The sequence below is a fragment of the Anopheles darlingi genome, chromosome 2 (genome assembly GCF_943734745.1).
Source record: "Anopheles darlingi chromosome 2, idAnoDarlMG_H_01, whole genome shotgun sequence".
Classification (NCBI taxonomy): domain Eukaryota; kingdom Metazoa; phylum Arthropoda; class Insecta; order Diptera; family Culicidae; genus Anopheles; species Anopheles darlingi.
In genome coordinates this window covers 1,947,501-1,962,500 of record NC_064874.1, presented here as the reverse complement: position 1 = coordinate 1,962,500, position 15,000 = coordinate 1,947,501, and the positions used below count along the sequence as shown (strand labels likewise).

Below are 15,000 nucleotides of genomic sequence, written 5' to 3'. Positions count from 1 at the left end.
GTCTCTTCACATTCGATAGTAGTAACTTTCATTATCCTAGATTATACAACGTGAAAAGAAGCAGCTCACGTGACACTCTAGCTCGTAGTTCACTACTTTGTAATGGTGAAAGCCGAGGCTGGCTGGGCATTCGAAAGAGTGTTGGCGGCCGTATCTTCATCTGCAATACCCTCGATGTCTTCCCGTTCTTCTTCCTCGTCGATGATGCTGATATCGTGCAAAGACGGGCGGTGACTTCTTCGCCAGCCTGTAGGATGCAGCAAATAAAACAAAAATGAAAATCTCAAACACAATCCACAAAATGAAAAGCTAAAAGGACAACCCCCTACCAGCATTACCTTCCATCGGTTCGAGCTGTTGTTTGGTTTTCTTCAGCAACTTTGTGCCAGTCACCGAAATGAGAATTGCACCAAGTGGAGCAGTTAGAATGATACTCAATATACAAATCATTTTCACCAGCTCGGCATAGTGCACTTCTTCCTCCGTTCGATTTTCGTTCAACATTACCGTTTTCAGTGCAACTGGCCCCAATGCAGCTTGCACCGTAGCCTTCGACATCCACGAGATTGCTACAAAAATCTGTCGGAAAGAAGGTGAACATTTTCGTACACGAACAATCATCATGCTGTTGGAAGTTACCTTTTCTTTAACGTTCAGTTTATCGCCAAATGCAATAGCAACCGTCGTAAGGATTCGCATAATTGCCACCACGTAAATGCTTCCAACACCGATCGACACAATGTGAGGATCCAGTTCGGCAATCTACAAAAAAAACAGTGTCGAGAATATCAGCATAGCTGGTCATGTACCAAAGTCTCACTTTGTTTCGCAATCGCCTACCTTGATCGAAGCTCCGGTAATACCAAACAAAATGGGCTCGAAGATCATCCAGAAGATTTCGAATGCCGTTGAGACGGGATTATCCTCGAGCTCCCATCCCTGGCCACACCAGAAGTACGAGGCAGTGAAGGCAGCAAACACCACACCCAGAGGGCCGGCCCCTTCAAAATGGATCTTCTCGCTGCCAAATACGGCCAGCAGTCCTCCACCGAAAAGCATCAGCGTTCGAATAGGTACCACATAAGCATCACCCGGTTCTGGTACATACTTGCACAGGAATCCCCAAACGATGCCAAAACCGAGCCCACCGATAATGCAAACCGGAGCCTGGGCAATCTGCAAACCCAAGCTCTGCGTGCTAAACATGATGCTTGAGATGATGCCGAATCCAGCGACCGACACCGCGTCGTCAATACCGGCAACAGCAATAATCAGCGTAGGGATGCCTTTCACCACACCGTAACCCTTGGTTCGAAGCCGAAACAGGCAAGGAACGACCACAGCTGGTGAAACGGCTCCGACAATCGAACCGAGCAGGATGCTCCACATCCATGGAAGTTGCAGGAAGAACCGGGCGCAGACCGCAATCAGCGAACACTCGACGAACCACGGGATGAGGCCAAGCTTCAGGATGGTTTTGTAGATCTTCTTGAACGCGGTCGGATCCATCTCGAGACCAGCACGGACCAAAATGATGACCAGTGCCAGTTTGCGTAGCTCGGCGGTCACGATTTGGAAATCTCCATCCAGATTAACCCATCCTACGTTCTGGGAAATAGGATATAACGTATACAAATTAGTTCTAATAGGCAAAGAATTTTAACGCTTCATTGATGAAAGCAAACGCCCAAACCATCATAGTAATCTATGAAAGGCAAACGCTTTAAATTTTAAGTGACATTCGTTCATAGAAATCGAGTGCAAGCATCGTCAATTATTTTGCCATCTTCTCGAGCATTTCCAAAAGAATAGAAGCGCACAAGCGAGCTGCGAGTTCTGCGGATGGAGGCCGTTAGTCGAATATAGTGCAATGTAAGTAAATTTCAACAAGCTGTATACTATCTGTATTTCAACTGTAAGCTGTAAATTTCAACAAGCTGTATACTTCTGTGGCATATTTTTGGCGAATTCAATTTACTGCTCGATCAAAGTGCTGGGCTCTTTGCTGAAAGCGCTCTGACTGCGCAGTTCCACTCATTACGATTCTCGCAAGAAACAGAACATCTCAATCGACACAAGTAGCATGGGACCGTCGGTTAGCGTTCCGGCATAAATGCCAAACGCCTCGTAAATATATGCAAACTGTTGGTAGAGGCTGCGTCCGATAGGATAGGACGATTGCATATGCAATCAACCCTTCATCAATCTTCCGCACATTCCGCCGGCTCTCGGGATGAGTTAATACAATAACTAGGACAGAGGATATTGTGCGGTTGCGTTACACATTGCCACTGTGTTTCCTAGAACAGCTCTGGCCGACTCTCGCCATGCCTCTTACAGTCCCCAGAGGGGCAGAGCTTATTTATTATCAGGCATCATTTGCATCATCAACAAATGAGTATCTCTCTCTCTCCAAAAAGGTCAAGTTGGCAGCGCGATGGATGGCCGACCTTTTCCGTCGTTTAAAGCGAAACGTTTAAAGAAAGTGGCTTTGCTTGGCAACCACATAGGCTTGTTAATTCACCTGAAATAGTATTCCAACTAGCAGCATTCCTATCAACCGTGGAAGCGTCGTAAGCGAGATGATGAATCCACCAAAGTTAGCGGCCACTGTAAGAACGACCAGCTGGAACAGCTGCCCACCGGGGGCGGCAGTATCACCAATGATAACGTATGCCGTCACCCAGAGTAACACACCTGAAATACCAGGAACAATAAGAAACGAGTCCATGTGACCGGTATACATCCTACTGGCAGTTCTTACCTATAAGAATGATGGACAGGATTCTGGCAAACTGTCGGTAAGACGGGCACAATGGATAGGGGCACACCTTCTGCCAGCCTGGAGGTTCCCATGAAGGCGTTGTGTACTCGACGCGGCATCGCATACATAACGAGTAAATCCACGATTGCTCCAGCCGCGAGTTATCGTAGTCCCGTTCGATCTTGCCTAAGGCTTCGGAGAAGGATTGCTTCTTGGCGCGTCCGCCAGCTTCACCATTGTACCGATCTAATGCACCATCGAAGATCGTGGGTAATTGTTAGGTTTTGTTTTGAGCCAAGTTCACTACCATCCTCTTCTACTTACCACTGTGAATGGACGCGGTATCAAAGTTGTTATTGTGCATATTACTTTTCCGTCGGACTGGTCCATCCTCGGAGTGATGCGATTGCTATGGAAGAGCAATTAGTATTATTTCTGCATGCAACTACTATATGATGTCTATTTTAAGTATTACTACTCACTTGTGATATCTTTCGTTTGTTCTGCTCGAATCCCAGATTTTCGTGTCCAAGGCGCTCCACGACGGGTTCCGTAATGATGCTGACTTTGCGCTTCGTGTCACCACTCGACGACTGGTTGGAGGTGTTGCCTTCATCCGAAGGCATTTTGATTATGCTAAGAAGAAATAAGTAAAAGGTACGTTAAACACAGAACCGAAACCAGCTGCATATTCCATGAATAAAATCTCATTTTGAATTATCATAAGTAAGCAAGCAGTAAGCCGGTAACAGAAAACCAATCGAGTGGTTTAGTGGATGTGAGTCCCATAGTGTTCCTGAGGTCGTTTCTCACGTTTGTACATTAGTATTCCAGTATGAATATTACACTCTAGCTAAAAAAACGGATAAAACTTTTTGATAACTTTCGTATTAGTCTGAACGCTAATTAGCAGAACAGGGCCACCAAATCAATTCTGTTCCTCAATAGGTCAGGGCTGTTCAGCTATTCCTCTATCGTACCCGCGTAAATACACCTACTCACGCAGCCAATTATTTAAAGCTAATCATAAGAACCCTTCTCCTCCATGTCTCGATTCCAAATCAAAGGTCGCGGACACGGAAAAACATTCTAGAGGGCATTTCACTCGTGGTCACAAGCAATTGATAACAGTACGGTGGAACATTGGCGGACTGCTAACCGTCAGTTTGAAACAAGGGAGGGCTGTTCTCGATCTCAACCCCAGTCTCATCCGGGCGGGCACGCACCACGTGGTGTCGAGATGCTGTGATGATGATATAGCCGATGTTCAGACCATGTTCGCTCAGGCTGCTATACCATGGCACGCGTTCGGTTGCACGCTTGCCGTGCGCAGTGGAATTCGGTGGAACAATCGTAAGCCGTTCCACCCTTTGTTTGACGCTTCAACAATAATTATTGTTCCGCGCCTGGCATCATGGTGTCTAATGAGAGCTACCGATACACTTACACACTCACACACAGGGTGTGGGGGTTAATGGCTTGCGGATGCCGGCGAGTAGTGGCATGTTCTCTGTTTCACTGTCTGTTTAGTATGCAAATACAAATGTCGATGCGACGTCCTATGTCTACTTAACCAACCGATTGGGCAAACGCGAAATATTATAACAGAATGGCTGAACTTTGATAAGATCCCAGGACAATGTGCTTTCGGTTACGGCTGGTTTGTGGCTTGAGTGACGTTATCCTGAGCAGCTGAGACGGAGCTATCGCAGGCACAAAACCAAAGCATTGAATTAACGACGTATCAATCGCAAGGTGAGCGTTGTTACGCACTAACTAGTACACCCACAAACCGCTGCAAGTTGGTTTACACTGGATCGATTGGGGGCATACACTTGGGAGGGTGGTCGCTTTATCTGCCTCATGTCCCGGTGAAGAATTTCCGATCGATCTCGATTTGCATTCCGTCATTCCACCATCTCGCTCTCTTTAAAGCAATCGCTGCGCTATATTCACTGACACGCTCCTTTATCATATCAATGATGTACCTCTCGTTGAACTATTGGTATTGTTTGACGCATTGGCCTCCACTATTTCCTTGCCACTGCCATGATAAACCAAACGAACCCAGACATTCAGATAGTCTGTTTCGGAGTGATCAAACATAGATAAGGACAAAGGCAACCCTAAAAATAGGTCAGGGATGCTACACTTGACTGATTAGCGAAAACTACCGTCAACGATCAGATGTCCTCTACTCAAACAGGTGAAAATATGGAAAACAATCATCCACAACACGACGCCTTGCTTGGTACTCTGTCGTTCTCTCACAGATTTGTACCGAATCGTATTGATCCTACCGTTTAGTGTGTTTATACTAAACCAATAATCGACATGTGGACAGATGATCTGACCGTGGCGGTGCCATCCATGGAGTGCCATCGTCTACAAAATCGCCGCCTGCATCGCAGGCCATCATCAATAGTGAACGATCATGCAAACCACCGTCGCGGATTAGTTGCGCTTGGTTTAGCGACTTGGTCGTGAACCCATCTGTTACTGCTGTCTGTTTACCGTATCACTTGGAACGTTGATATCCTGTTATCACTGCTCCCACCACCGAACCACTTAGGGTGAATGGTAAAAAAAAACTGGAACCGTGTGGAACGATACAGGACATAGGACAGAGCGTCAACTAGCAACGCTAATTGAAATTGCCGGTCGTTAATCAACCGTGCAATCTCACAACCGATCGCGATCGGGATTTATTCTGGCAAATCGAGATTCGCCAAGATGACACCTTTGTCGGAGCGGCTATTCGCGATTATCGAACAAACAAACCCATTCCACCAGATGTGCCAATTTCATGAAATATTATAAGAACTGTACTGCATAAGTTGGTTGGATTACCCAGTTTTAAGTACAAGCACCATCGAACCAATTCAAATGCCGATCGACACGTGGCGGTCGTTCGCCTAGTGTTCTGACCTCGTGCCGACAAAGCAGGTGAAGGTGGAGCGGGCGGCAGCATGTCGTCATCTGTATCATGTGAGTCACGACGCGCCGGAACGGTGCCAGAAGGGTTTCGGGGTTTGTCGCCACTGTACTCCATCATCCTGTTCGCTGCTGCGCTCCGGGCGCAGCCATTTTGAAGAAGCGCCAGCGGTAAAAGCATCACCATCCGGCACGAGGCACACGCGTCGTGTGATAAGTAATGCTAAAAAGCGACGAGACACAATAATTTCGCATATTTGCTTTCGACGTCGCAGTCGTGGGTGGCTAATGATCGGCGATCATCCATCAACATCCCTCCATTTTGCGATGGTACCGATGGCGCAACAATCTCGAGCGAATATGTTCCGTGAAGATGTTCGGTTCCGTCTGACACATTCGTCATTCGACATTCAACCGCCACAGAAAATTTATCATTGAGCGACGCAAAGCTCTGTACCTACTATTCATTCCCTGTCAGTCTGTCACTCGTTCTGGTTTACGTCCGGCCCGCAATGCATTACGGTGACATAATTAAAGCACCCCACTCCCAAACCCGCATCATCCTGGTGCAATTGGCACGCGCGGAATCGCGAATTAGACGGCCGGTATCCGTGGTCCGGGGGAGCAATTAATTGCCTGCGAGGACGGCGCAAATAACGTCAATCGTTAAACCATCCTAACGCCGCCAAACGATTCCTCGGTAGCGCACGCTAAACTCAGCACGTAGACCGGGACTAAGAAAGTCCAGCTAGCTAGGTGCTCGTTGAGATCGACAAGGAAACGATAATTGAGGTATGGAAATCACTTGCTCAACTGTTTCTAAGCCCGTCGGACTGCTTTATGTCCATCAATATAAACGAATTTTATTACTGTTCTGTAGATCCAATTCCATGAATACTTTCGAAGTAAGTTAAACTTTCATTGAGCTGCCAAAAATACAAAGTACCTAAATGTATAGGCACTTATTACCTCAAACATGTCTAGGCTGCTAGCATGTCGAAAGTTTGTAATAAAAGCGAAAATACATCTGAAAACAATCGGAATGTTTTCCATCTCCAACGTTTACATTAACTTATGTTTCGGGTTGCATAGCTGTCACTAGCAGCATAGTTGTCACTAGTAGCTTTGCGCTGGGAGGCCAATTATGATACGCTAACTAACCCTAATTTGAATGTTTGATCGCATGTTAGCAGCCTCGTGTTCACGTGCTCTTTCAACGCCGTTTCAAAGCGATTCCACGGGAAGGGGCGTTTTGGCGATCCTGGGTGTCCACCGTTTATCACCTTTTACCGACCATTGTCAAAGGGCTGCAAAGGAAAGCAGGTGGTATCTGTAGATGGTCATTGTACCTTCACATATCGTTCTTATGCAATTGGCTCTGCCATAACACATCCGAGTTAAAGTCAAATGCCTATAAGCTCTCAATGAATCCTAATTATTTGTAAACAGCTTGTTTTCTTGTGACTCCCCAAAAGCGCATCATATTAGCGTGCTCTGGCGCCGAGATATCCGTGCCATGGTCGTACAGCATAATAAGGGTAAGCGACGCAAACAAATCTATTGCCCTCAATGACCCCTGCCACTCTCCCATCAATAGAGCATTTCTTCTTTACCCGACGGTTGGTAGTCAGGCGACCAAACCGGGGACATGAGCATATCACGCACGCACCCCGGGTCAACTTTCTGGCGGCGAGCAAGGGTTTCGGGATCAATTTCAACCCGACAACGCACACATCATGCCTGTGATGCTTAATTGTGTTAAATTAAATGTCAATTTGTTTGCGTTCGCCAACTACTACGAATCGTCGGTTCGTAGCCAGTTTTCCGGTTCGTTCTGGAAATGTTCCGGAGTCGCGTGACGCCTAATCAACGCCCGACCCCCCGCCCTGTTCACTTTTACTTGTGATCTCGTGCAAAACGTGTGTTGCTGGGGCTGAGGCAATTTCGACCGGATGACGCAGTTTCGCACGCCATTCTATTAGAGGGGTCATTAATTTGTCGATGTAGTCCTTCTGCTAGATGAATCATCAGCCTCAATCAATCTGCAGACCATTCGAATGTTCATAAATCAATCGAAGCACTGTAATGTACTGTAAACAGTACATTTTCTACAAAAACGCAGGACTTGTTCCATTCAATTCGATGTGCCTATAAATCACGTCCACCATGATGGAACGGTGATCCCACCAGAGTTACGTTACCAAACATTAGTGAGTCCATCATTCTGGACGATCGTTTGGACAACTTTCGCCGGGATGAGGCTGCGAGCACTGGGCGATCGAGCGATATATCGGACAGATCGACACCCAAACAAGGCGAGCCCAGCGAAAAACACGTTCCTATTGCGTGCCCAAGACGTGTTTTCATACCATTTTTAGCTAATTGTTCGCCTGCATCGGAATGACAAAAAACTAGATACCAAACGGGATATGCCCATGTTGCCGGCGTCCTCCGACACTGGCTACTGATTTAATAAATCAATTAAAAGTTAATCAATTAATCAAAGTTTCATAATTATTCTACCCTGCCTATGGTGGTGTGCCTGCTGCACCGGCAACGAGGACGAGCACGAGAACTGTGGTGATGTAGAGCAACGCAATGCGCGAATGCAACGCAATTAACACGGATGGACACGCGGACGAACGCGCCTACACCATGTTGGGTGTCATGTGCTGCACGACCTTTACCGTGGGCCCAACACCATAGTTCCGATGAAAATGGATCGGCCTGTCGCCAGAAAGTAGCCGCAAAATCGCGCGATAGCATGCGTCGCTAGCACGCGGCCAAAACTGGTATGCGGTGTTGACCGAGGCGATGTTTAGTGGTGCATTTATCAATCTAGCGCACGCACCCATTGACAAACTATTCTACATGGAATTTTTTTGTGTTATTCATTGTTTCGGTTTTTCTTTCAATTCTTTACTGATCCACTTCATTTAAGTTGAACGCTCAGTTTAATTAAGTGTCTGTGACGGTTGATTTGAAGTATTTCGTAGCATCAGTATTTAGCAGCTATTTGACTCACAAATTTGATCAAATTTCATTAAATTATAGTAAATTATGATCGAGTAAAGCATACCAATACCGTCGTTTCCACAATCGAAAAACTTTTTTAAAATCAAATGCTCGTTCCGAATCGTTTGCTTGAAAGATCCTTGCAGTCGAACTTGCAGTGCGATGGGGTCAGGTGATCACCGACCCCATCATTTGACGCACACATCAGATGCGTAAGCACATGACATGAAATAAGCCTTATTTGTGTAGAAACACTGGGTTCTGTGGCAATAAGCGGACCTATCGGCCGGCGGCGAGACCCGGTAGCAGCCGCTACCGTGGGAGCCGTGGGAATTGTTCGCACCAATCAATGCACTCCGGACATTGGAACTGAATTAAGACTCCACTCGTGTCTGCCCTTTGACGAGACGAAATCCAAATTCGAACTCATCATGAAGCCAGGTCGGTGGTTGCGGGGGGTGCGTGTAGGGATCGTGGGTTGGTTTGTAATGGATGCGACAAGGCAGGCGAGAGAGGACGCGAGAACTTAGAGTGCAAATCAACGTTACAACTAAAGTAAGCTCTATAATTACGTTTTCTTCATGATTTGGCTCCGGGAGTGCCTTCCGCTTTTACGGTGAACCAACGAACGGCGAGGGAAAGTTTCTTCGGAAAGCTCACGCGAACCTAGAACCGTTTCACGGTACTATTCCCGAATAATTCGCTTGACGCTGGTGTTGAAAGCAAGGTGTTACTATCACCAACACAAACCCTTGCCACAGCTAATCCCCAATAGAATTTCGCGGTTCCACTGCACGCCACTGCACTGCACCTGCACTTGTTGAGCGTACGCCTTGGATTTACCGAACCGGATCTGGCCAATGTTAACCATACAAATGGATTCCACAGAACTAAAGGAAAACTTCTCCTCCACAACCTAGTCACTGCACGTGCTGAAGTTCGTGTCACGGATATTTTTGTGACGAAAAAGACGTCTTCTCTTTTCCGGATTCTCGAGATCCCACTTGGCCGCACTTCACGGGGAACACATTCACAATTGGTGCTGGGTATATCCTTTTGCCCGGCTGGTAAACCAAGGCCCAACCGCGTTCGATCGAGTCCCTTCGCTTCTTCGCTTTTCACGAATTTTCCCAAACTGCTTCTCTCTGAACCGGTCGACGAATTGGACGCGACTATCGAGTAACGACCGACTCGTACCCTTATTTATAAACTAGAAACAAACACCCGGAGTTCACTAATTGGTGATGTTTGATTGTTCTCTTATGCTCTCCCCCGCTGCACCACCACCACAGGGTACACTCGCGGTAACTGATCTCTGGCAAGCGCTGGCCGATCGGAAATCTATGGGGAGTCGATTGGGAGATGCTAGAATGCGTTGAAGCGTCTGACCCGAACGCCACGTTCCCCTGTTTCCTCGTGAGTCGAGAGCACGAGAGAAGGCACCGACCCTTCCCCCCAATCACACACAAACCCCTCCGGAGATGACGGTTGTAACGTCGTTCTGCTGCGAGGCAACCGCTACGGCTGCAGGGTGCCGGAGATCGCGATTCTAGATCTAGTTCTAAGTGCGACCGGACTCCAGCGGTAATGGTGGTGGTTGTATGCACTCGACCATTCGCTGCTCGAAATCCTATGTATCTCCAGCACATTATATACGCGTAATGAGGATGAGCGAAGCTTGGTGTTGTAGCACCGGCCCCAGCACCGATCATCAACTCCAGCGCGAAACCAATAATGATGACGAGCGGCAATGGCTAGCGTGTGGGACGGACGTGCGCCTCCAGTCAACAGCAAACACTGGGGCTAATCCGGTGGTCGTGGTTGAGCTTGATATGGACTGCTTCTTGGCGTTACCAAGCACTATAGTCTGGACCTAGCCGGTATGTACACGGTGCACGACCGGCGGAGACAGTTCGAGACACAATCAGAGCATCAGCGGGGCTAGCGAGCATGCCAAGCTGGCGAACCGTTGGACACTCGGTGACCGCGGTCTCCGCCACTAATATGGTCATCACACAGCTCATGAATAAATATGTCTGCTGGATCGGTCCTTCGTCGCGCGGGTCGGCACCTCCACTGCGTACGCTGCCTAGAGAGATACGCATCGAACACGTCGATTTGTTAGCAGATTTGTGATTGCAGCCGGTTAGCGAATCGCAGAGGTGAGCCAGCTCTGTTGCTGTAGTGATCCCAAGAAAATGAGTTTCTTAAGCAGTTCGAAATTGGTACAGGTTACATAATGACCAGCGCCATACAACAGCGCCGTTTCTGCGATCATCAAACCGGAAGATGTTCCGCTGAAAACCATTGTCGATGTAGACCTCGACCATGGCCACTACCGATCGATGGCATACATCCATCAAACACCGATAAATGGAACAATCCGATGAGACAACCGAACGACCCCTTTTTGATGTATCGTTCCTCCGGTTGGGTCCATTATTATCTTCTTATCTCCTCGACTACAGGCCTCGTATACCCGTGTCAGACTAAGAGGTTGCCTAAGTATTCAATAATTACTTGAAACCAGTTACGAATGACTCACCATCCCGCACCATTGCTAGGAATTTCGAATTTGGTAATTGATGTTAAACTGTTATCATAAACCACAAACAGGTGCTGTATTGGCGCGTTGAGCAAGTGCCAATCATAGCTTGAACGATCGAATATTGGTCGAAATACAAGAACAACCATTGCGATCCATTCATCGTGATTCGTTCGATCGGCAGTAACAAGTCCCATCTTCGATTCTCCCGGCTCTAGAATGATGCATGCCAACAATTCGCAGACTCAATCACGACACTGCATGGCTAACTAACTGGGCTGCGCGACTCCTACGCGCGGAACACTTTGCTCTAAGATCACGAATGGAATGCGACCTACCGTCACTACTGCATATCAGGAACATCGTTTTGCATCGCTCGTTATAAGGGAAACGGCAAAACGAGAGCATTCGGACAACGGTGGAGGCGCACTACTCCCAGGGTCAGGTGCACACTGCCCATGGCACGTGACAACCGGAGGCCAAGCCCTTGTTTTGATGCACCACCTTCAGCCTCCATCCATTACGGTAGGAAGCGATACACCAAGGGAGGGCTAATGCAGCAATATGTTCTAATTCTCTTCAATTCCGGATTCCTTCCGTTACCCGACATAACTGCACCACTACTACCCGACCCCGAACGCACTGGCTTACTTATCCTGGACGATCAGGAGATGCAAAACAGTGCGCGATCATACCGCAACGCAAGTGATAGCGCGAGGTAATGGGTAATGTGATCTACTACTGGTGACCACGAATGGTTCGAGGGGTAACTAACCTGCCGTTTCTTTGCTTGCCTTCAACCGCTTCTACAAATTCTGGACAAATTGCTGCTGCTGCTATTGGTTGCAATCAGTTGACTACACACTTATGTGTCACGGACACCGCACCGCACCACAACCACCCTCGGAAAGCCACTGCACAGGAATCCGTTCAGAGGCACACCCGTCGCATGAACTGCACTTCTAGCGCACTACAGCAATGTGAATACAGATACACTTTCGGTTACACCGTGGCACACAATTTATAAATCTATGAAGATACTATAAGCGTGTTGGACAGTTGCTCGAAGAATCAACGATCACCTATTGTTCCTCTAAGTATTCGATATCTGCGACTTCCATCGATTGTCGCTTGTTTTGGCCTCACTCGTCGAACGGACTAGCTGTTTCTATAAAACCAAATGCGCAAACTTACGTGAAAGTAGCACTTAAACTCAAGACTTAAGTGTCAGATAACGGAGTCCGTGAGTTTTCCCAAGAAAACACACCAGCACTAACGACCGCAAGACCACGGATTCACGACGGATGTACCTTCAAACATCCAACTTTCTCGACCGCCGGTAGCGCAACGAATGGGCCGTGCAGCGCTGTCGTCGAGAGGGACCTACTGCACACGGTTGCGCCGGACTGGTCCACTGGAAGACTCTGAAAAACGTCTTCATTTAGCGACACTCTTTTATAAGGAGCTCACACACTATCGCACGTCCGCCAAGACATCCGTCAATATATAGAATCAACATTGTTTTTTCGCTTCGCCACACATGGGCCACAACAACGGCCACAACAATCATCAACATACGACCGGGACCTACACATGTGCGATCCGGAATCGCCGGTGACCAATACCGATGGCAACGCGTCGGGGCAGCAAGACGTACAGGCACAAAAGTCGGGGAAACGCGTATCAAGGTTGCGGTCGGTGGGAAGGACAGGTGTAACAATCGAAGGTGGGCATCGGTCTGGTAGTGTGTTGTTCCCTATATAGGGCCATCATTATGTCGCGATATGCGAGTGAAGCAGCTCCTAGAAAGGGATGAGCGCCTCCATTCCATTCGATTAACTCCCGGTGAGACAGAGAACAGTCGCGCTCGAATACATAAATCCAAACCAGAGGGAGTAAAGCAACCGGTCAAAGTTTGCAAAAAATTTCACATAATTAACCAACCCGATGAGACCCATTGAGTGTTGGTTGGTAATAAGCAGTGTGACAAATGCCAACACGTGAGTTCATTCCGATACGCGCTCTGCGATCGGTTATGGAGCAGCACGGGAATCCAATCCGCGTTGGGTTGTCCAAATCGAAACGACTACCAACGAGACCATGCGCTCGTACGTGCCAAAGCTAACTTCACTATTTTCGTGGTATTGACTGATGTCCATCCGTTGAGTTGTGTGCATTGAACTCAGTGGCAAATGCGTGAAAATTCTGTCGCTCTACCTTTGCCACGTTTGCCGGGCCGGGAAAGAAATTTATTTTGCTCTGCATTTCTACCTTCGCCGTCGGTTTCTAATACTTACACGATAAGTGGTGTTCAATCAGCGACATCCACCAAACCACCACCATATCCCGAACGGGCGGACCCCTTCATCGGGCGTATTCAAATGCCACAAGCTTACCATCATCGGGTGTCTAGTATCGCGCTTGCGACTATTGGAAGGGCAAACACGGCACACTGGTTTCTTTAGCACCTTTTTTCCAAACGGTAACCGAAGGTCTAGGTGCGATATGATGTAGGTCAGCAAAAGGGCATCGGTTTTTAATTATCGTGACAAGCGATATCTGCGATTCGGGATAATTGGTTTCGAACCTGCAAGGACCTGCTTTCTTCCGGCAGACACAAGATTGGCACTAATTTCCCTGTGCGTCCAGGGGCTGGTTCGGAACAACGCACAATTATTGAGCCAATCGTGGAAGTGCAACCCTTCACACCTCGTTTCGTGACGCATATTTTCACCTTCGTAGGGGTACTGACTAAAATCTACTAATTTTCCTGTACGGGCCCCACACCACGCGCCATGGAGTGGCCATTGTTGAAACACATTCTTGAGATAGTATACTTGTTTCCTACGCTGTGTAATAAACCTGTTCAGGTAGGGAATATCGCAATACTTCTCCACACTAGTAGGTCGTAAATCTTGTCTGGAACTCCACTTCCCAGGCAGCAGATTACTCAATCTCCATCTCGAACGGTAAACGAGGGTTCTGGCGCTTAGTGAAGTACTTGTTGTCATTGAAAGTGGACTAACTGTTCCTTTAACCGTTATCAGATTACACTAGTGCCCAGATTATCCGTAGAGGATTTATTTAAGAGCAAGAGCGTTCCAGTCGCACCTGCACTATATACTGACTATTAGTTACCGATCATTCCCCATTCATTTTGCGTGTCATCTTACCGTACCAATATTAAAAATAGTTGCCCTTGAACGTCTTACGCGTTACGCACCACAATGAACACCAGGATGAGCGATATGATCGCACTGGTGACGCTTGTCCCATTTCCAGGTATCCAGCTCCGTTCATCCCGTTATCGATCAATTTCCTAATCAGCTCCTGTCAACCGCCAGACAAGAAGCCAGAGTTTCAACGACGCAGCATCACACCGTTTCTTAGCTTCCACTACTTATCAGCATACGCCATTATTTTATTTACTTTTGACAATACGATGCCAAACGGTTGAGGCAATTTTCGTTCGCATCTCATCGATATGCAATGGATGCAAATTCTGATTCAGTACGCCTCAATAATGTCTCGTTGTACATCCATCTTACGTGCGAAACGAATCAGTCTTGAGACTAACACTATCATTGGCAATCTACAATAGAACCACATTTTAGAAAGATGTATTACGTCGGCAAACGGCTAATTTGCATATGATTGACAGCAGGACGGCGCCTAGGGTTCCTGAATTCTCAAATCAACGCTAGATCGATGGGACATTGATCGTTCCAAACCGGGACCAAGC

The 15,000-nt window shown here is 47.5% G+C and overlaps 1 protein-coding gene across 14 annotated transcripts in view; it reads right to left on the bottom strand.

The window, feature by feature from the left end:
- LOC125948783 (sodium/hydrogen exchanger 9B2) overlaps nucleotides 1–13,991 on the bottom strand; it is a 14,512-nt gene extending 521 nt beyond the window's left edge. Inside the window, exons 1-11 of one of the 14 annotated variants that reach the window (XM_049675165.1) lie at nucleotides 13,556–13,991; nucleotides 12,453–12,682; nucleotides 12,034–12,287; nucleotides 3,247–3,400; nucleotides 3,089–3,173; nucleotides 2,765–3,010; nucleotides 2,525–2,697; nucleotides 841–1,608; nucleotides 640–762; nucleotides 330–579; nucleotides 1–247 (exon numbers count right to left, since the gene is read on the bottom strand). The exon at nucleotides 1–247 is cut by the window's left edge and continues 520 nt beyond it. In XM_049675165.1, coding sequence (XP_049531122.1) covers nucleotides 93–247; nucleotides 330–579; nucleotides 640–762; nucleotides 841–1,608; nucleotides 2,525–2,697; nucleotides 2,765–3,010; nucleotides 3,089–3,173; nucleotides 3,247–3,390 — 1,944 coding nt within the window. In that variant the 5' untranslated portion in view covers nucleotides 3,391–3,400; nucleotides 12,034–12,287; nucleotides 12,453–12,682; nucleotides 13,556–13,991 and the 3' untranslated portion in view covers nucleotides 1–92. Of the gene's footprint in view, nucleotides 248–329; nucleotides 580–639; nucleotides 763–840; nucleotides 1,609–2,524; nucleotides 2,698–2,764; nucleotides 3,011–3,088; nucleotides 3,174–3,246; nucleotides 3,401–9,285; nucleotides 10,125–12,033; nucleotides 12,683–13,555 lie in introns of those variants that run through there. The other 13 variants (XM_049675167.1, XM_049675163.1, XM_049675170.1 and 10 more) reach the window with 13 other exon arrangements.
- Nucleotides 13,992–15,000: the final 1,009 nt, after the last annotated feature.